The sequence below is a fragment of the Strix uralensis genome, chromosome 8 (genome assembly GCF_047716275.1).
Source record: "Strix uralensis isolate ZFMK-TIS-50842 chromosome 8, bStrUra1, whole genome shotgun sequence".
NCBI lineage: Eukaryota > Metazoa > Chordata > Aves > Strigiformes > Strigidae > Strix > Strix uralensis.
Window position 1 is genome coordinate 12423282 of NC_133979.1, and position 23336 is coordinate 12446617.

Below are 23336 nucleotides of genomic sequence, written 5' to 3' on the forward strand. Positions count from 1 at the left end.
TGAGTATACTGGTAAGACAAAGCCCAGTCCTTGGTGTCTTTCCCTGCTTTGTAAAAATACACAGAAGCAGCAGAACTGACATCTGTAAAGACAACTGCTTAACCCTCGCGGCCCAGCACTAGAAGCATCCCTCACCAATCTACGTCTGTGTATACCTATCCGCCCATTTGACATTTCTACCACGTGTTAAAAAAAAAAAAAGATTCTTCAACAACTTTTAATGCAGCCTCGCTTAAGCTTTCTTTTTTTCTGGGGAGCAGAAGAACTTCATTAACCAATACTACTTCAGCAAAACTTGGAATTTCACATCTATTAAAAATGTTCACAGACTGTGCAAACTGATCTAAAGACACCAGTTCTGCTGCACCAAGCTCAATATTAATTTTCCAGATACTGCACCTGATGAAGACGGCCATATTTGATGAAAATGGATACACCAAACACTACCAGAACTACTGAAATACAAACCTGTGAGTTCAAAGAGGGGAAGGGAGAAATCTGTCTCCAGTCACAAACCCCTGCATGCCCTGGTGACACCTAAAATCATGAGGATACTACTTATTGTTTCAGTTTCAGATTTAGCAGCAAAAGGAAGTAATTTCCAGCCCTATACCTTCAAGGTGGTTTTCTTCCCCCTGTAATTCCTGATTGGGGCCCCCAAAGACATCTGGCACAGCTCTGCAGCCTGAGGAAAGCAATACACCAGAGGCGTCTCCTTCATTATACACTGCAACCACATTATTCACCCCCCAGGCACAGAAAGAACAAATAAGCAACCACTTGCTGATATTGCTGTACAGGTCATCCATCAGGAAGGTCTTTTGCCTGCTTGTCTTACCTCCAAAATAGGTGTAACAAAAGAAAAAGGTCATTCTAACATATTACATTTTTAAAGGCTCTGGTTACCTTAACATGGACTATGTAACTCCTTTCCTAATAACTTTTTTCCCAATAAAACTATAGCAACCTTCAACAGCAGAAAAGCAACTGATTGCTTTAAGCTGAATTTATTAAATACACCAATAGATGAAAAATTTCCTCCTATGAACTGCATATGCCCTTTTTCTTTTCCCAGGGAGTCATCTGTTTAAGGCCAGACTGCAACCTTTGCTAAATAAACAGTTGTTTCAGTTACTACCATGTATCTACTTGGCTAATGGAGTTAATGCTGCCCTACTGAATCTTCCAACATATTCTTTATTTTAGAAATTGTATCATATTTCCTAATAAAAGTCAAGAACAATATTAACAAAACAGTAAACTATATTGGCTTTTAGTGACTTACAAGATGAACTGACTTGATGGAGAGAGATGCCATGACAGAGAAAAATCCCATTAAAATACTTTTATTTTGAGGTATTCTTTAAGCCACTTCTTGGCATTTGCACCTCAACTCATTCACAGCTGTATTTTCAACTGGAGGAATAGAGCATTAATAAGACAACAGATGATGATACTGAACATGCTGGCAAAGTCATGTAAGGACTAAGCAACCAATACATGACAGTCATTGGCAAAGATTCAAACAGCTCCCACAGCCTACAGCTCAAAGAAATAAAGAATGAAGTAGAACTTCATTAATCAAAAATGAAAAGGGAAAAGCATTTTTGCAGAATAAAGCCACTAAAACCAGCAGAAAAAATATATAATCTTTCCCTTTTCTACTTTACAGGAATGCAGATAAATGCAGCATAATTTCACCTCTCCTTTCCCATCACTACCATGTGAAAGTCAGAAATGCAATTGCGGGGGGTGGGGGGGGGGGGGAGAACAACACAAAAAATCCAACATACCGGAACCACATCAGCTCCAAACACACAAATTAAAATTGTTTTCCTCAAACCAAGAACATCTACCAGAGCCTCAAAAACTCTATTAATTAACATAATGTCTAAATTAATTACCACTAACCCTAGAAATCTGGGAAAGATCAGAGTTTGTAATTGTAGCCACCTATACTACCAGATTCTCACTGAGAAAGTCAAAGAACAGCAAGTGATCTTCTGCAAGTCAATGTTTTTCTCTCGTGCTAGGAATCTGTCACTGCATCAAATTCTATCAATTTGATAGCTGACGGTTTCAGTTGTATTCCTATTCCCAACCTCCATCCATACCACTCTCCATCCAAAACATAGGAAAGTAGTCACCAAATTCACTCTGGAGTTGTATTTAGGACAGACACAGAGTTTTTCTCATCCTTCACGAAATGGTTATCTGAGCATCTTCAGCAGCTGAAGGAAACAGAGAAAGTTTTCTTCATGTTTCTCACAGCTTCTCCCAAAATGGTTAAGTACTTTAGCATAAGTATTTACTAACAGCAAACTCCCAAATCAGCATGGATTTAAACTCTCAGACGATTACTCCACTATTACTGTGAACTCAGCATCTGGAAGCATGGTCTTGCATGTGGGCTTTCACAAGCGCATGAGCTACAGCAGATATGCCACTCTCGACCAAATTTTAAAAGCTCCATTTTCTTTGCATAAGTCAAAACAAACTTTTGATAAGGGTTAAGAATTAAATTGAAAAGAAAAAAGCAACAACAAAGTTAAAATATTCAAACAATTTTGAGCAAGACCTAATTAGCACTTGGTTGCTTGAGATGTTAGAACTATCATGTTTTAAACCTGCAGTGAGAACAACTGCTATACAACCGGTGGCCAGCAATGCAAACATGTCTAACAACACTGTAAGCCCTACAGCCATAAGGTGTTTAGAACCTCAATATTTCCAGTAAGCGCATTAGCAGATGGGAAAGTTGCACATTCGATGCACTCCTATCCTAATGAGCCTTAGAGAAGAAAAATTTAAATCGCTTGTTCTCAGACACAGGAGGTAGAAGTCTTGAACAAAAATAGCAGGGGTATAAATCTGACTTTCAAGGTCCAACGTTTGATTTGCTAGCAACGAAGTAAAACAAAGTAACTAGAGAGGGACGGAAAAGAAATAAATAAGAGGAGTACTAGCTGTCTATGGTAAGCAAATGAAATCTAGGTCTCCTCAAACACCCTGTGTCCTGCTTAATGTTTCCCAAGTTCAGAGCATGACACCCTCCTTTCTGAAATGGTCTCAGCTGAAGCACTGACCTAGACATCACATCAAACATTTAACTTCACTGCTCAATCTTTCAAGGGAAAGGGCAGTCGTGAAGAGAATCACAAAAACATCTGGACTTGGGAAGGCTAGACCACGGGGTGAACCTCAGACAGTTCAGTCTCACTCCAAGTATATTTGATTCTCACGTCCTCTGGGCTAATAATCTTCTATGAAGCAGTATTTTAAGGCTCCATAGCAAGATGATGTTCTGAACACTCAGTTCAGAAAGTTTATCCAGAATAACCTAGAGAGTATCATTAATCTGAGATATATATAAAGACAGATTTCCAGCCTGCCTGAAAACTGAGATTTGCATGTAGAACAAAGAGTTAAGGGGAAAACCAAGATAAGGACAAACAGTTAATTCAAATAAAATACAGAAGCTGCAATAAGACATTGCCCTTCACATGACATAACAAGTACAAAAGAGCAGTTCTAAGGAGCTATTTAATATGCACATATAAGTCGATGAGTACTAGTTTCAAGCAGCATAAAATCTTAACAGGGAGAGACTATTATTCACAGCTGTTTAATTCTGTCTAATAAAGAAAAAGGTATATGTATTTTTATGTTTCAAAGTATGTAACTTTAGTCCCTTCTTACCCCAACCTGAAACATCACCTACTAGGAATGGCTGGGCCTGGAGCTGCCATTGTTTCTGTGGGTTCTTTCTGGGCTCTGTCTTTTCCTGGGTCTGCAGCAAGGTGAGATGGGATGGACAGCGGAAGCACAATAGCCACAGTTTTTCTCTCTCTCCTTCCTGTTCAACAAGGAAAGCTATCCCTCAGTTGGATGGACATCACACATCTTGACATCTTATTACACATATCAGTTCAGAGCAAGTTAAAAGTTTGCAGCACAGTGAATGCAAAGTACTAAATATGAAAGCAATAAACATACAACTCTCCTGAACATTTCTGAGCCTCCCTTCTCAAATATGTGAGTTTTCTTCATATTTCTTCAATGAAGAAATTCAATCTTGTTGCAGTGGAAGGGTTTACAAAAGATCAGATTTTACTGTCTTACTCCTAACCAATCCAAGCTTAAGTTGCAACATACAAGCAGAACCAAGACCAGTACTTTTAAAACAGACCCAGACAGTCCGTTGGCTTACATTAACTTGTCTCCCACCCTCCATATTAACAGAACTCCAAAAGACACAGAGCAGTTGAACTATTGTTCATAACTAAGTTTACCACCCTATAGGTAGTATCATAACACAATATTTATGACTAACTCCATAGATACCCTGCACTGGAAGCTATCCACAGGGTTAACTGTTTTCACATCAGTTAGAAGCCAAAATAGTATTAGGGAAAAAAAAAAATCCGTAGCAGGTAATATTTAAAAGTTTTACTCCCAGACAAATTCGTGTCTTAGCTGTACCAACATCAATCCAGCATAACTCCAGTGTGGGTATGCTGATTCAGACATACTCAGCTGTAATCCAAATATTTGCCTGAATTTTACTCATAGATTTTGTATCTCAAGCCTATGCAACTTCCCCCCTACTTTTGCAGACTAGAGAAACTACCACCCAATACATAAGGAGGCAGGCAACAACACACTTCAGTTATGACTGGTATTAATTAGAAGGGAGATAACAGAGGGTCTCTTTCCTCCATAAACATATCCACTCTGCACTCAGCACCCTAGAGGTACTCCCACATCAGATCATGCACCCACAATAGATCCATTTCAGATATAAGTTTTAGAGAAGATGCAAGAAGAGCAGAAACTATTTGGGGTGTTGTGAACAAAGCAAGTCACTACCACTAGCTCAGGGGTTAGTAAATTGGAAATTTGTGTTCAAGCTTTGCTGTTAGTACCAGGCAGGAGGCTCTCTTTCAAACTGCGCAGGCAGAAGACAGGTGCTATGTTGGAAGGCAGCATGTTCCCCCTACCAACCTAAGAGGAAAGGCTAGTAAGCAAGGTAAAATATAAAACCTTTACTTGGATTAATTTTTCTTTTCTGCAAGACAACAAATACCCCCATCTTTTAAGTGTTAAGGGGTTTTTAAGTTATAACAGTAATTCTTAACGTTTCACTTGCACTTCATATATCATATACATCCATTGTAAACTGAATTTCATCAAGTATTGTGCTCACTATGGTGTGCCTTGGCTACAGCTCATATATTACACATAGCCAAAATGATAGTTACTGGTTTCATGAAGAGTCCCCAACACAAAAGAATTTTTTATTTCTGGTTCAGTTTAACTGAAGGTCATGCTCAGGTTCCAAAGGAAATTAGATTGGGCAGGATTTGCCCTGGGGCTCGATAATACTGGTCAATCTCCACCCAAAAAAATAAAAGTTTCCAGCCCTATTTGTTTAGCTACGACTTTTTTGCCTTCTCCTTCCTGGAAGCATTCCTGATGTCTTTCCCCAAATAACTCAACTGTTTGTTTAGCTGAGAAACTCTCCTAGTAGCATGGAACAGTTTTTCTTCAGCTGGTGGGTGACATCATCTTAATGCCTTTCACATGAGAAAAGAAGCACAAGCCGCATCACTAACACATGTAACATGTCCAGGTCATCTTGGTAATGATACCAGGCCTTGCTTGGTAATGGAAGGGGTCCCCCATGTTAATCCTCGTGTCGCACTAAGACCTTTAATACTTCCACTACACTTAGGAAAGGACCTATTTACCCACTTTGGCTAGATGGTTGATTCCCACAAAAGTCTGACTCAGTGACCTGCCTCCCAACATGGCTACCATGTCCAATTAAGTAGAAGCCTTGTCATGAGGTGGGAGATAGAGAAGAAGGCAATGTTGTACCTGAGCCTATTGTATGTCCAACGGAGTCAAAGGAAAGAACCACTGAATCTGTAACACAAGAGTACAAGTTCATTTTCCCCTTTTTCTTAGTACCATTTCTCACTGTAACATTTTCTTGTTATTTTGCTTAAATAACTCCTTATGCTCCCTTCCACCAGGAAGCAGAACAACTTCTACACCAGCCAGACAAAACAACAGGCATCTAGCAAAGGCAGAACACTGGAGTATGCAACAAATCATGATGTCATTACCCAATGAAGTACCTACAGTTTCTTGAAAATAATTTCATTATGCCTAATAATCTTGGTCAACCTTACCAAAACTGAATCACAATATGCTTTTGACTGCTAGACTGAAGAGCTTTTTCTCATCAAATTTATTATCAATATTTTGTCCCTTCTTCAGGGACTCACCTATTATGATCAGTTCTTCCCTGACACTGTTTGCTAAGCCAAGTATTTTGTGCTCCTTGCAGTTCTCGCCATGTTTTCCACATCTTTACTCACACTAGTGGCTCCCCAGCTGAATGCATTTCAAATTACCAATATCCTTCACCTTTATTCTATATGCAGCATGCATTCCAAGTATCAAGAAAATATAACCTCTCTACCTGATACCGTTTTATTTTGCCATCTGTGGATCACAATAGTGCTTTTATCCATGATCGCAATGACAACTCTTGCCCACCAGTTAATGCCCAATACTTTTAGTCACCATTTCATACGATGCGACACACTTCGTTTCAATTGTGGTTTACAGTTCCTAGTTTTTATACATACAATTTGATATTTGGCCACATAGAAACCCTTATTGCCTGCTTGCACTAAGCTCACCCCATGATCCAGATCCCTTTATTAGTCATTCATTTTCCTCATATACCACTCTCCCAGCCTAGAATCTGTTTGCAAAATTTATCACTAACAATGCAATATTCTGTTCCAAATGGAGCTGCAATAGGGCACCATGGTCAGTGGTGGGGTTTTTTCCCAGCTGCATTCTTACTTGAGACAAACCAACACTTATTTTGGTAGGATGCCTTCTGGTTTGCCATCCATTTTGATGCCAAAATGAAGAAGAAAGTCTGCTGAATTCTACTCCAGTGGAGCAGAATTGGGCCCAGAACTTAAAGACAACTTGTCAATGGGTAAAACACAGCAAAGACTAAACCACCATGACAGGATTAATAATTTTATGGAATGAGAGGCTTTAAACTGACACAGCAATAGTAGAACTGCCTTTCATCTTCAGCTAAATGAATAGATTGAATCCCTTTAAGTTTCTATTTGTAACTTAGGCCTCAGATGTGATCAACTGATCACACATCCCTTGCAGCACCACAGCAGCTGCCCCAGTGCAAGCCCTTAGCCCAATCACAATCAGATTTAGTGTGCTGAAAAGAAGCTAAGCTCCCGCTGCATCACCTTGCATTTGGGCAGGCTACAATCACAGTCACTGACAATTACCACGATTCAGCTGACAATAACTTAACATAGGACCAAGCCCTTGGCTCTTCTATACTGTGCTTATTTTGCAAATCTTACAAATTCAATAAGAAATTTTCAAAATAAACATAGTAAAACCGTTCATTTAACTGGATTTAAAACAATTTTAAAAAAGGTCTGTGCTGTCCCAGATCCAACACTATGGTAGTAACATTAAACAAAATAAAAAAAAAGATATTACTAGTCTCAAAACTCATTCCAATAAAAATAAAAATCCATCTGGACTTAACAACTGTATTTCCTCTTTTGGGAATAAAATTCAGACATTTATATATTATTCAAAATAGCAAGGGGTTTAATTCATTTTAACTGTGTTAAATTCATCTGCCATCAATTAATTCTGAAGTATCTCTGTGGGGTTCTACTTCTAAAAAACTGTTGAGATTTTTATCAACATAAAGTATTGCTTTGTAGTTAATGCCAAATTTAAATGTTGTTCATTTTCCTGCAATATATTTTGCATTCAAACACTGCACATGAAATATTAGGACTTATCTAAGAATGGCTGAAAAGCATTGCAAGCATCAAATTAATCCCATTATTACAGTCCACTAAAACAGTATAATGTTTCACTCGCTTAACCAAGAACATTGTCTTCCTCACATAAACAAAAAAAATTACAAGCAGAGTAAACGTGAACTCTCTTTTCCAATCCAGTCCTCCATGTGACTATTAGTTTCACAGTTTCAATATCAAATTCACTGTGAATAATCTGTATTACTGTCAATTCCCCCTTCACCCCCACAAGTAATTTCATGAACCGTGGATCTTTATTAAAACATCGTGTTTATTTCTGGCATTAACACTTCAACAGGGAAGAAGCTATAAACTTGAGAAAGGCTCAAGATAATCATGGGTCACCTTTCTTCCATCCAGACAGCTATTCACATTCAGTCAAATTCAGAGCTACAGGTTATTTTTGTCAGAAGTTGATGGAGATAAGTATTTCTTTGAGACAAGCCAGATTTATTTGCAAATACATTGAGTCCTGCTTCCAAACATAAGAAAAAAAGTTTCTTTGCTTCTAGCTTCAAATCTCTTCCAGTCATCACTCAGTTCAAAATCTTCCTGGCTTTCTAGACGACTTTTTTTTTTTTTTGCAGAGACAAAGTGGCTGCTCAGTCTGTGCCCCGTGCCTTCCCCCACGCCCGAGTCTGCTCTACCTTTCAGAGGCAATCATCAAAGGCTCTATCTTTCAAAACTTAGTAAGACACGATGTAAAACATACCCACTCATATGCGCCCTTACTTTGGGTGCCAAGAAGCGTTTATGTCTGAAGGAGCAGTCCCTAACCTTTCAGCTACCTACTTCCATAAAGCAGCTAAAATGTTTTTTCTCCCGCCTTCTTAACTGAAGGGCAGTCTTTATGCCCAAATCATGAAATCTGACACCCGATAACTTGCCAATATGCACAGCTTAAGGCTGCACACACCACAATGCCAGCCTTTTACATCTGTTTTCATGTTAGCTACAATAATTTTTTCAGTGGCTACAGCAGTTTAAAAAAAGGAAAGAAAAAAACCCCAAATGCAATTCTGGATCTGATCCAATCCATCAGAAGAAACAAGGCATTGAGTGCCAGGAATAATAACGGCTGAGACCTCACCAGCCAGATTGCAAAGTTGCTTTGGGTCACTTTGTGTCAATGCTGCATTGGGACCTATGCTCTGGGTCACTTTCCCCTTTCACCTGCCACCTAGCCAGAGAATCAAAAATTTGACCAACACATGAATCTGCTCCATCATCCCCCAAAAAACAGTGCTGTGCAGGGCCACCTGAATGTGCTTCATCACAGCCCTTTTGGAGCGTAGAGGAATGCCGTACGAGACCCCTCTGCCAGGAGAGCTCACTGCTATGGAACAAACACAAGGATCCCATTTGGTTCAGGAACCAGGAGCTCCAAGACAGACTGTGCTGAGAGACTAAATGCTGTTCCGGGAACAAATTTAAACTCTGTTCCAACAACGCTCCATACTAGACGTAGAGCTGAACTTGCCTTTGAAGGAACACAACGGGATTTGCACAGTTGTATCCTGAGGTAAAAAAAAACAAACCGAACAACTGCAAATCTGAGGTGGCTACATTTGTTGCTGCACTTACACCACAGTCCAGATAAGCCACCCAGGTACGAGGACTAATTATATTTCAAGGCAAAGGATTCACTGCCAGTGTCATTGATCCCTTATCTCTTCACACGTATACACTCCTTTGCACTCCAGTGTCCCCCATCTTAGGTCTCCTGCAAATCCTTCCTCCTGTTTGTTAACCGTGAGCTTTCTCAGAGCCTGGATGAATCTACACCACAGTCCCCCGTCTCCAACACAGGCAAATTAAATTACTCATCTTGCTGCATATATTGTGCATCTTAGGTCGAGGCATTTCTGGACACCAGTAACTTTTTAACTGCTATTTCTTACAGACTGCCAAATCTTTTCCACTCTTTAGTCTCTGAACAGAGAAATAAATGAAGATTTGGGTCTTCATGAAGGAGTGATGATCCTGACCAACAAACTGCATATTTCTAGGAGACAGAGAGAAACAAGGCTATGTTGGAAAACATCTTAAGTTTCAAACTCCAAGAGAGAGAGATGGACAGCACAGGATAAACATTTAGTATCATGCATGGGTACTGCACTTCAGAGATGTGTGGAAACAGCTCTTAAAGCCCAGTCGTGTCAAGTGCCTGAAATGTAAGAGCAAATATATTGACCAACTTCCAATGCAAATACTGTCCCTGCTTTGATTTCATCATTGATGAAAATGCAATATACAAACTGAACACAGAATGAGAACAGCAAATATAAGCCACATTTAATCAAGAACTCTATATAATCTGTATGTTAACTTAAGTGCTGTTTCAGAATTTCAGTTAAGACTTTTACAGTAAGTCCCTCTGAGAAGCCACTAACTTATTTTGCTTTTTACAGATTTTCCCTGCAAGGATTTGTAGATATTTGTCTCATCGTATTGGAAACCAAAAGAAGCTGAACCAGTAACTTCTCTTACCCTTTTTAAAAAAAAACAAAAAAACCCCAAAAACCCCACCAAAACCAGACTTTAGCAATAAACCAACTTCCCCAGGAAAAAAAAAAAAACCAAACAGTAAAAAAAATGATTGCGTGCTGCTTTGGAAGTGGTCCTGAGAAACCACAAACCATCAGTCCCACAGGAGTTATAAGAGTTTAATAATAAAGGCTTAACAGCCTTGATACCACATACCATTACAGTAATACGCTCCACAGACCAAGCCAAACAGGGAATACCATAATACATCGCAACATAAGGCTGTAATTTGGCACATCCTCATACAGAGACTCAAGCTCTGAGGTCTGCATTGCTTTCTTGTATGCATGATCACTGTTAAGATTCTCATTCCGTACCCCTGCTCTCCAGATACTCTGATGGACTCCTAGAGAACTGCAACCTACATTTAATAACATTTAATGTAATTTCTACCTCCAGAGCTTGATCAGAGACCAGATATCCTGCAGAGCTTCATCACCTGGACTAGGGACAGCAGTTGCAGTAACAATATTAAAGAATAAAATTTTGAATCAGAGTCAGAATGAAAAGAAGGATTTTAGGTGCTGTTTTTTTACCACAGAATTAGAAAACCATCCATAAAGAAAAGGGTCTGTCATTCATTTGTCTTCCTTTTTCAGTGGAGTGCTGAAGAGGATAGGATCAAACACCCCAATAGCCATCAAAATTTATTTTCTCTTTGAGATCAATATTCTATAACATGACATGTACCAGAAAAGAAACACAATGCACAAAACTCTTCATAACTTAGTGACGAAAAGGTCAGTAGTAACAAAAATTGTCCTTTTATTTCATCTAGTCAGAAAATGAAGTTCACAAAAGCAGAATGCTCTCAGAAAACATGCTACTGTCAGGATTCATTTGGCAAGATGCGTCTCAGAACATTCCCTGCCCCAAAGAAAAAATATTTGGGAAAAAACCTCACTCTTATCATGACTACGCAACGTTCTAGACAATTCTTATATCCAAAGAATTGAAGGGAACTAAATTATTTCAGTTCTATTTCACAGAGATCTTGCTTAGATACCTAAAGCATGAACATCTTTCCTCAGATTTAGTAAACACAAGGACAACTGCCTGCACTTATAAATTACTTGACAGGGTATCCTTTACTTCTGAATGCTTTATTTTACTTGCTGAAGACAGATTTAGGGAAGGGCCAAGTAATTTATTCAGTCTAATGATAAATGCCATCCTACTAATTTATTAAGTATCCTACTTTTGCATTAACGTTGTGTTCCCCCCCTCTGCTTGGTTTATTCTGCTTTAATAAGCTCTTTCTTCTTTAGTACAACTGATTTTCCTACTTCTCCACCTTTTTCTGAGCACCGTGAAATGGCTCTATGTTAAGGGCACTGGTCACTACGAAGGACATCTTCTGTATCACAGCCTCAAGGATGCTCTGAGTTACTCGTATTCTTTATTCAAAACTCAAGGCACTAATGACATCCCCTATGCACCACTTCACCCTGAGTCAGTGAAGGTCAAAGAAAACATATAAGACCACTCTTACTAGTACTCTCAGCTCCTACACACATACTCTGTGAAAAACAGTCAGTAGTGTTCCCACGCTTAGACACTACAAGAAGTTACAATCTCAAATGTATTGTTTGAGCAGCGTTATTTTAACATTTCAATATCTCAGATGATGGGATATATAAAGACAACACAGAGCACAGGCACACTTCCTAATCACTGATGTGCAAGATAACAGCAGTAGATACAGGGATTGCAAGTTTTGGCAAGCAAACCATACGAAAAGTTTCAGCCCAGTGCTGTTTGCAACTGATAGGAGACCCAGGTTCAAAGTTCAAACTAATTTCCTTTATGGGAAGGGAAAAGTCACTCAGCAACAGGACACATCTTCAGCAACAGGAAACATCTGATTGTAAAGAACACTTCCAATAAACTCTGGATTTTCTACTTTAATAATTTGTCTTAAAACAAGGCTGCAATACAGTGTTTCTGTTGCACTAAATTTGAATCCCCATCTTGTGTGCCACCTGGCTGTATTTGTGTCGGTACAAAGATGTGGGAACTGGCTGGTGCCTGTTTCATATCATGTACCTGAGGGGAACATTCACCCTCATTTGAGAATGCGTATCATTGTGAAATACCATAAGAATGGAAAAATTTCATTCTGATCTAAATATTTAATTCACTTATGTACTGTACAAAGTTGAAAAGTTTCTGCATTGTTGCTCTAGCCAGCATCTCCTTAAACACTACCCTCATTTATCCAGTACTAACTTTTTAAGCATACAGTACTAAAGCAGGCCATGCAGGTTCTCTCTCCATTTCTGTGGCTGACTCAACCTCCTCTTCATTAACAGATGACTTCACGGCCAAGCTTACAGTTGAACCCAAATTCCTTGGCCATCCACTCCACCCAGACATTAGATCCCTTTTTAGTTTCAGCTTGGAGCCAGCCAGTTTGCACTCCGAGAAACTGGACACAAAGCGATGAGGCTCACGCACAAGCTCTGCCCTAGGTAGCACAGACACACCTGGTTCAGAGCACATCTCTGCCAACTCATGGTCAAACTAAAGCACAGTCAATACAGATAATCTTGCTATAACCTGTGCAACCCTGAAGACATCCTTTGATGAAATTAAGTGTTTCTCATCTCTAAAAATAAACAATCTGCTTTTTTCCAAAGACGCTCGGAGCTGAGAATGGATATAGCGAAGTATTAATGCTTGTCTCAATAATTTTATGTGGCATCAAGATCTACTGTTTACTTTGTAAACTGCAAAGTAATTCTCCATCAGCTCTCAATTTCCTGTCATTTAATTGACACTACAACTCTTAGTGATACAGAACTTGAAAGATGTAGTAATATTTCTTTAATGAATTTTTATGAATTTCATGGAACCTAACCAACTTTTACACCCACTGTTGTGTGCATCGCTCCTCTTCCATCAGGACATTCGTAATGAAGTGGCAAATTAACTAAGCAAGAAACAACACTCGTGTTCCGAACAGATGTATTTTTAAAATGTTCTGAGCATGCCAATTTTCTTTATTCTGCAATGAATGAACTGAATGAAAAGATGTGTCCTGCTCCAGCTGGCAAATGCTTCAAGAAGGATATTACATTGCTATTGTCTTCAGCAGTGCCCAAATAACTGTTTGGTAGCAGGAAGGGCTGGTATGTTTTGCTCATGAGATCAGCATTTATTTGGATCTACTACCTAACTTCACAGTGCTGTGACCAATGAAACTCTTGGGCACAAGGACAACATGGTGCTTCACTCCAAGCATCCATTATGTTTAGCTCCTCGGTGGTCATCACAGCTCCTTGTTCCAGGGGAGGGCCAACAGCACCGTCCTCTTAGGTTGCTCTTTCCAGAAGAGATGTACAAACAGTCCCCCCAAATGCAAAGGAGAAGGTGAGATCAAGGTGCTGCAGAAGTTCAATGAAAACTTGGCTTTGAGGAACACAAATGTAGAGAAGGTACAGATCTACCATAAAGTCACAAACAGGCCAAACTGTACTAATAAAGCTGGTATCTGAGAGGTTTTTCTCTTGACAGAGAGAAATCTTTTAATTAATCCCAAGCACATTCTCAGTATTTTAAGGAGCGCATGTCCTCCTAAGCCAAGTCACATATTTTGGTTTCAATTATTATTGTAGCACTAAGTCAGACATATACCCAAATTCCATAGTGGAACATGTAATAAATTACAAAACAGTAAAACATCTCTCCTCTAAGCTTACGATCCATGTGGCAAGACAAAAAATGGATATTGGCAGACAAATGTGAAAACATGGGCCAGTAAGATAGTACCAGTTCAGTTCAAGTACATTTTCTTGAGCATCAGTGGTAGTACTTGTCTTGAATCAAAGCAATATGAAGAAATCAAAGCAATATCAAGAAATATGGTATTTGTGTACCCAAATGTAAAGCACTTGCTTTAGGTTCAGAATATGTTATCTTCTTCTGAATCTCTATCTCTAGCTAATACTTCAAATTATGAATTCTTTAACACATTTATTTTAAAAGCATCACTACTAGTGTTTCCTAGATAATCTCAGTAACAAAACAACACTACAGCTGTCTTTATAATTAACAGCAAACTTGTACATTCGATATATCAGAGGCACAGTGGAAATTGTATTTAGACTTACCTGTGTATGACTGTTGGATCTAACTATTAGGAATATTTAAAGGATAGACCAATTTAACCACTTACATGACTTAAGACAGAAAAGTACTGAATCAATGGTAAATCTCATTATTCTGTGTGGAATGTGCCTAATTATCATTAGTGTAGACATTATTTTGTTCAAACAAGAATACTGGACAGGAGGGTTACAGATCACAACTAAATTTTTTTTTTTTTAATTAAAGCACCTAACACCAATTATTTGGACATAAAACCTTGGAAATACTTCAATATGTCATTTGCAAACTAAGGCCAGACTCAACATAATATTTTTGTGATGCAAAACAGATGTAAATAAAAATTAATTGGTCAAAGCTCCCTGGTTGATTTCAATCACTTCAAAAGATGCAAATTGTTTTTAAAGTATTTTTAAAGTAATTTTAACCTAATAATACTTATTTATTGCAATCATTAGAAAAATGTAAATAGCATACTCCCTTCAGTTTTCTTGGTTAGTGCTCACATGTGCAATTTTCACATAACTTTTGGAATACCAAGCAATTTCCATTATCAAAAACTCCTCAAAAAACTTCAAACATTATTACTCTCTACTACATACTAGCAACTTGAAACTACAAAGAAAGCAAAATACCCTTAAATTTGTCCTTAAACAAAGTTCAGTTTCGAACTAGAGACAAATACACTAAAATTTCTTGACTGGCACAAGGAAAAGGAATTCTGTATTTTCATAATGTAAACAAAATATATATTGTTACCTTAGATATTATAAAATGGAAAGCATTCATATTTAGAGAGAAATTGCTTTACTCTTGTAGTATTTTTATTAAATATGGACATGAGCTTTTAACCTTGACAAAGCACAGACTAAGAACTGTATTAGTGACAGTGTCTTAAACTTACATATACTCACACAATTGTCAGAGACCTCTGGAAGGCTGCTGCACATCTTTGTTTTACATAAATAAAGATACCTACATGCAATTAATGGCAATTAAGATAACAATTTTAATAGCCTGGTCTTGGTTTTATGCCTACTGAAGCCATTCAACCTTTTTTTTTTTTCCTCTCTCCCTGGTATGGAAAAAACTTCTGTGTGTTGGCTTTTCCAAGATAGCTCTCAGAAACCTCTCCTTCCTCAAAAGCAAAAATATATTTCCAAGAGAAAACTCACATTATTGAGTTTGTTTGAAAATTATCTACAACTTACGATATTAAACCAGTGGTCAGAAGCCTCCCTGAAAGCACACAACATCTGGCCCAGCTGCCAGAATAACTGCCAACAAGTTCATATGTACAGCTTTACAGTGACTTATATCTGCTGTGTCTGCCCAGAATACAAAAAATGACGGGAAGGAGTAAGGCACAAGGAAAGGATATGAGCATAAACCATCTCCTGAATAGAAGTGCTTTATAGGCATCTTCTCTAGAAAATGGTGATGTTCTACATTCATTTGCATTGCAAGGACCCAGGCCATTTATTAACGTGAAAGGTGATACTGAACAGAAAGTCTGTTGGATCCATTTTTCACTCACGTTTTCTGCAGTTTGGGGCCAGGGGGAAGTTTGGAGGTTTGGTTTTTAGCAGCATCACCACAACTGATTCCAAAATCTGAAGAGGTTTCTGGCTCATCAAATCCTAAAAGTCATTAAGTTTCCAAAACGTGCAGTAAAATCTGGACTTGAGAGGTCCTACATAGTATGTGATTTTATAGGTAGTATATACCAAGAGATACCGAGCATATGTTCTTTCAAAGCCAAGTGTCTTGAAGAACAGTTTGTGTGCCCTCAGCTTGTCTTCACCTTCCAGCCACACTAATTGGTCTACAAAGGGCATTACGTCTACATTAAAGCCTTGCATCATCCTAAACCAAACAAACACTAACACTTGCAAATCTGAAATAAAGATGTTCCAGAAGTCATCTGTGCATCCTAGAAGGATGCCAAAAACAAATGCTATTCTGTTCCCAGAGTATCTGCTCGACTATGAAAGCTCCCATACTTGGAGGGAAAAGCAAACAAAAAAAAGCCACCAAAACAAAGAACCAAAACCACAGTAACTTTGAACAGTGCGTATATAGATTCTCAATTCCTATTATTTCCTTTTACAGAAGTATAATATTTGAAGAAAAAAAAAGGTTCATCAAAACATAAGAAAAATAACCCAGAGATGGACTAAATAGTGTCAGTAGTGCCTCATTTCCACATGCAGAAATCACAGGACAATGGAAAGACTTATTCAAACAGCATCACCAGAAGCAGAAGTTGATCGTCACATCACCCAGCCACTGGACAAATACAGCTGGAGACGATCTAAAGAAAAAGTGTACCTCCTATCACACTACATACAGAAATGCAATCAATCCCTTTAAATTAGCACTTGGTAGAGAAACAAGCCAATGAGAAAACAAACTTCAAGGCACCCAGAAGGTTAAATACTAAGAAACATGAGTTCCAATCTAGGATCAATGGACTTAAACTGCTGAGCACCTAACTAAACTGTTTCACAAAGCAAGGAAGCCTTCTTTTAAAAAAAAAAACTCATAGTGTAGTTTCCATGTCAGCAGTGGCTAAAAGACAACCAAGCTGCCACTCCCACAAGGAGGGTAAAGGACTAAAAAAAGAGGCCAGTCTCACCTCCAGCTACAAGAACATTTACTGTCCAAGGATGAATTGTATTGAAAAGATCCTTGTCTGTCAGACATGAAACTGAAAGTGATACAAAGCTCATGTGCAAAACTGATACAGGCAGTAAATTACCAGAGAACTGCATGTAGATGAGCGGTGTGACCAGGCTCATCTCTATACTGTGTCCAAAAATCTTGGGTGACCCTATTTGGGAAAGCCACAAACTCTCCTGCATGTTTGCAGCAAGCAAATATAACAGACAACATTATTATTATTATATGCTGGAAAAATATTGAGGGAAAGAAACTAAAGTTTTACAAGTTCAGTAGAAAGGTACTTATTGATGCAACTCCTTTTGTTTGGTCAACGCGCATTCACAAACATTTTTCTCAGCTCTGCCACAATGCAATGTCCAATTATCTATGTTGTTCAGCTATGCCTCTGAAACACCCATATTAGCTTTGCTTTTCTGAGTGGCCACATGGACTTTCAGAGGACTTGCAGGGCCTCTGGAAAAGACAAAACCAAAACAAGAAAACCCACCCCAAAAACAGAAAGCAAAACCAACCCAGATCAGTGGACTACTTTAATCAAAATACCAAGACAAGGGAACAGCTTGCTTAAGAACAGTAATCCAGCATCCAGCAGTACCAGCATCACTGAAACATCAAATGGTTTTGATGAAGATCATGTGAAACTGCCAACTCTATTTCTCCAAAAGCTGGAACTTCAGAAATTGAGAGCTGCCAAGAGCAACTCCCATACTTAAATTAATTCAATTTGCACAAAGAAAACCCACTGTAATCTCAGAAAGACAAACCTTCCGCAGCGCTCCATGACAGACCCTATTCCCTATTAGCATTTCAGCACCTGCTGAAGTGTGCTCCCAGCCAGGATTTCACGGGCTCACTGGGATTCACAAATTTTAGAGTTTTGCCATTTCTGGATTACTGCGCTAGCAGAACTCCTTATAAAAGGCAACAGTCATTTTATTAACCTTATTCTAAAACAGCTGCCTCATCTAACACAACTTTATTTGACTGGCAAAAAAACCCGACAGCTTGATGCTGGCAGGTCTGGGATCAATTCAGAAATGAAAAATGGCCTCTTCTTGGTTTGTGACAAGCCATCAACGTAGGCAACTTTTTGGCCCTAAGTTTGACTGTGAAATTGCCTGCACAACTGAACAGATGATAAGGAAAGAGAGGAGAGGATTAAGTGAAGGGAGACAGTGATGAGTAGGGCATTCCACAAATAAAGAATATTGCAGAAACCTGAGACACCAGTTCACAAAACACAAAGGATGGCTGGCCATTCAGAGAAAGCACTGTATGTTTTCAAATGGCTTAAGCTGTTGGTTTTTAAAGTCGGGGTTTGGTTGTGGGGGAAGGGGTTCTTTTAGTTTTGTGAGGCTTTTAAACTTTAATAAAAGAACATCCTTCTCAGGCAGGATAACCTTGACATTCTTTCTAAACCATACTAAAACAAACATGCCCACTAATTCTCCCAAACCAAATCAAGTAATGGCAACACTAACCATAATAGATGCTATTCAACACGATACACAAACCCGAGCATCTCAAGGCCAAGGACTCCATATGGAGAAATGCGAGCCAAAAGCAGGATTTAGGGCCAACTTCAAAATTGCACATATGGAAGAGAACTGCAACCACCTTAAGATCCTCACTGCATCCAAGCCGGCAGTTATCGCCCACTCCAGGCCCACAGACACTTGAGAGAAGGAAATGAGATTTATCAGTTGCAGCAGACCACTTTCCCACAGCTGGTTTTAATTAAGCTAATTTGGTGGTAGTGACTAACAGCAAGCAGAGCCTTCTCACATCACTTCGCAAGTATTTTTGCCAACACTTCACCATCTGTGCTGACCAGGAATACCAGATACTAACTAGGATATATTCTGCCATTCTGCCTGAGGTACACCATTTAAGAGTGGTGTATCCACTCCCCTTACATATCAGTTGGTACAGCCACTGCTTACAGGTAACCAACTGGGTGTGGGGAGCAAATGCAGAACTTGAAGAAAGGTACCGGACAACCTCCACTGACAAAAAACACTCCTGAGAAGGCAACTGGATCACTTGCCAGAATCCCATTATACCTTGGCTATACCATGCTACATGAAACTTATTAATGACCATATGGATATTGAACAGATTCTGGAGCTCTGAGAAACAGAACAGCCTATAATTCCTAGGCTAGTTGTGCAGTTGACTCTTCTAGGCCAGTTTTTCTTTCGTGGATACATACAGGATAGGATAGTTTTACCATGAAGAAATGCTTTGGGTTATACCATGATCTCAGAACAAGCCAGGGCATGGCTAGACTGCGCAAATTTAAGCCCCATTTCTAGGCACACATAAGGGGATGGAAGTGGGTCCAGCAAGGGAGTCATTTTAATGACATCTAACTAGATGAAAGTTTTGGTACCAGCATTGGTACGTAAGACCAACACACATAAGGACCAGATGGATCAGTAAATAAGCTAAGAACGTGCCAAAAGAAAGTATAGCCCACTGCAGGAACATTTAGCACTTATCCAGACCTGGCCTGTCTGGTTCACTCAAGGTATGAATTTCAGGTACAAATATCTCTAGTTCAGATTAAAACACACGACCTAACCAGCTTACCACAAACACAGGCTGAGATATTAACGCTACTGATGTTCAAGCCAGAGAAGTCACAGAACAAAGCCTTAAGTCACAACCAAGGCAAAGGAAACAAGGTAAATTACAGGATCGTGTCTGGGCTTCAGAAGAGCAGAATTCAGCCTATTCAGGGACCTGCTTCAGAGAAACCCATAGGATATGGGCCTGAAGAGAAGACAGGTTGGTTGATTTTGAAGGAGAACCTCGCTCAAGAAACATCCAGGCCAATGTGCAGGAAATCAAGCAAAGGCACCGGAAGACCTGCATGGATGAACAAGGAGCTTCTGACAGAACTTAAAAGAAGGCATACGAGAGGTGAGAGCAGGGTCAGGTGAGCTAGGACAAATATAGACACACTGCCCTGGCGTGCAAAGACGGGCTTAGGAAGGTCAAAACCTGCCTGGAGTTGAAAATGGTGAAGGACATGAACAAGAAGTACTTCTACAGGTAATTTAGCAGCTAAAGGAAAACTAGGGAAAAATGTGGGCCTCCTGCTGACAAAAAGAGTGGAAAAGGCCTGGTGAAACAGGCAGACAGATCTCATGAAGCTCAGCAAAGGAAAATGCAAAGTCCTGCTCCCGGGGAGGAATAACTCTATGCTGTACAGGCTGGGTGCCATCCTACTGGAAAACAGCTTTGCAAAGAAGGACCCGGGAGTCCTGGTGGAACAGCTGAACTGAGCCAGCAACGTGCCCTGGTGGCAAAGGCAGCCAACAGCATCCCGGGCTGCATTAGGCAGAGGCGAGGGAAGGGATCCTTCACCTCTGCTCAGCACTGGGGAGGCACTGCCAGAGGACTGGGTCCAGCACTGGGCTCCCCACTACAAGAGAGACCTGTTGGAGTCAGTCCAGCAAACTAAGATGATTAACGGATTGGAGCATCTGCCATGTGAGAGACAGAGAGCTGGAATTGTTTAGCCTTGAGTAGAGAAGACTCAGGAGGATCTTAGTAATGTAACCTGATGGGAAGGAATAAAGAAGGCAGAGATGGACTCTTCTCAAAGGTGCCCAGTGAAAGGATGAGAGGCAATGGAAACAAACTGAAAAGCAGGAAATTCTATTTAAACATAAGAAAAAACACAATTGTGTTGTGAGGGTGAAGTTCATCTCCAGAAGTGCCTTCTAGTCTCAACTATTTTGTGATTCTGTGAAACACCCTTGTTCTAAATCAGCATTGCTCTCAGGATTTTAGTGCAAGTACCTCCCCTCACATTAGACTGATTCAGAACAAATTGAATGCAGGAGTCAACTGCAAAAAAGACAAACCTTCCAGTCTGCTAGTAATGCTATGCCAGGCAAGAAGTCTTAACAACCCATTTCAAAGTGAGAACTGAATTTATCCTGAGTTGAGCACAGGATAAATCTAGTAACTATAAGGTTAGGGTTCACTTACAAAGAATTTCCTTCCTCGGATAATGGAATGTATTGTTATGGCTATTATTTGAGTCCAAGAGTGAAAATCCAATCATGATCCTGTTGAAGCCATGACTATTACCCATAATAAACTGTTCTTTACTACTGGCTCTCACAAGAGGAGCAGCCACTTAAATACAACAGTGTGCAAACTGGACTGTTCTGGCCAGGAAACACCCAAGTTAGCTCACAGGATCCAGGCAGTTTCTCTGCAGTTGTTCAATATACTCAACATGACTGAAGTGTCCTGCACTGACAACTTCCCCCACCAAATTTCACCCATTAGAAGATTTCAAGCAGATGGGTTATTAATACCCCATGTTCTGCTAGTGACAATTTAAACAGTAATGCCACAGAAGGCACAGCTTCACGACACAGCCCCAGACAGACCCTGAACCTATTCCCCCATGTCCCTTCCTTTAAGCCATCACAAAGACTCCCCTGGTTGAAAGGTCAAACTGGCAGAACCTTTCCCTTTTGGTCTTCTGCAGTTTTAGAGTAAGGTGGCATGGTTTGTCACACAGTCAGTCAAACAGAAAAAGCTGGCTCAAGGTAAGCAGTAGAAACAAGGGTTAGGGTTGAAGCTCAGAGAGCATGAGTGATGTCTCAAAACACATTTATAACCACTGCTAGCAGTGCTTTCGGTAGCCAAAGCCCAAAAGCACACCAATACCTTTCTATCCCCTCCTCCTCCATCTTAGCTCAACTCCTATCAGACATCTCTCCTGTTTTCAGCTCCAAACTGACTCCATCACTAAAAGCTACCCTACCATCCCAGAAACATGCAGAAGAATGCAGACAGATTGGGGAAACAGTTATCGGGGGCCTATGAATAAATTTTCAAGCTTGCCTACATAAGATCTTCTCCCAGTGAAATCACACTGTAGTACCAGTAAAATTATCTATGTGGGCAAACCATAATGAAATGTAGATTCAGCAGCTGAAGAACTTGGGGCTTCAATGAGTTTGCTATCACATCTAGTATATCTTGTACCTACGAGGCATCTTTTCTGACATTATGGTTTAAATCAGTTTACCAAGTGGAAAACTTTACTCACAAAGTAGTTTTTGCCAGAATATCAAATAAACCTATATTAGGATTTCTAACAGTGCAAGTACATTACAGTACAGTTAGAATATGGCAGTGACCAAACTGAAGGTGTCTCGCTCCCATCAGGATTACCAATTCCACCTCCAAATTAACACCAACCCCAAGGTGTACTTACACAGTACTTTGGCAGCAAAGCAAAATTAAGGAAATTTTCACACCCAGTGTGGCCCAGCACATCACTGCAACTCCCCCCAGCACAGCTGTGCCCAAAACAGCTGCTCACAGGGTAGGGAGAGGTTATAAACCACATTACTATAAAAATATGGGACAAAACCCACCAAAAATACTATTATGCAGTTACTTACAGGAGATTTGCCACCAAAATCAACATACCATACCATGTAGCTATACCCTCAGAAACTTAGATTTGTAAAGCTCAGGTCCTTTCCACAGAACTGAAATAATCCTGGCAAAGCAGTAACATTCCTTAAAAGCAGGTCTTACTGCACACCTGTCGACATTCAAATAAAACACAACTCTGGTGAACAGCAGCCAGAGACTATGTAACTATGTGGTAAATAAAACAGAGGAGTAAGGCTGTCCAACAGAAGAGATGAAATAATTACAACTTTGTTCCCAAACCATTACTGCTTTTTTATACTTTGTCTCCAGAAGAAAAACTCTCTGGAAAGCTGTCCAGCATAATCAACACCTCAATCTAGAATAAAGAAGGAACAGTCTCCCCACAACAGGGAAGGAAAAACAAGCTATATCAGAAGACACATCTTTTAAGCACTTTGTGACAGCAAAAGTAATGAAGAAACATTCGTACTTAATTAGGGGACTGTCCACAAAGCTACTTAGTAAATCCATAAATGGATGGGATGAAAACGAGGTGGCGACTCAAAGATGACTACGTGATAACACGTCAACAGTTCCAATGACCGATATATTAGGAGCAAAAAAATCCAAGCTCCATGTGAAAAAAATCATTTTTATCTTACACCAACAGTACCCTCTACTGTT

The 23336-nt window shown here is 39.6% G+C and overlaps 1 protein-coding gene across 9 annotated transcripts in view; it reads right to left on the reverse strand.

Annotated features, from left to right (window-relative positions):
* The window catches only part of ST3GAL3 (ST3 beta-galactoside alpha-2,3-sialyltransferase 3), a 205134-nt gene that overhangs the window by 142958 nt on the left and 38840 nt on the right, over positions 1-23336 (reverse strand). For 8 of the 9 annotated variants that reach the window (XR_012629841.1, XM_074876235.1, XM_074876240.1 and 5 more), the window contains 2 exons: positions 5881-5928; positions 3722-3856 (listed from right to left, as the gene is read on the reverse strand). The exons of the other annotated variant lie outside the window; for it this stretch is intronic. Coding sequence is in view for 7 of the 8 variants with exons in the window: in XM_074876235.1 (XP_074732336.1) it covers positions 3722-3856; positions 5881-5928 (183 nt within the window). In the remaining variant the exon portion in view is untranslated. The remainder of the gene's footprint in view (positions 1-3721; positions 3857-5880; positions 5929-23336) is intronic. 9 annotated transcript variants of the gene reach the window in all.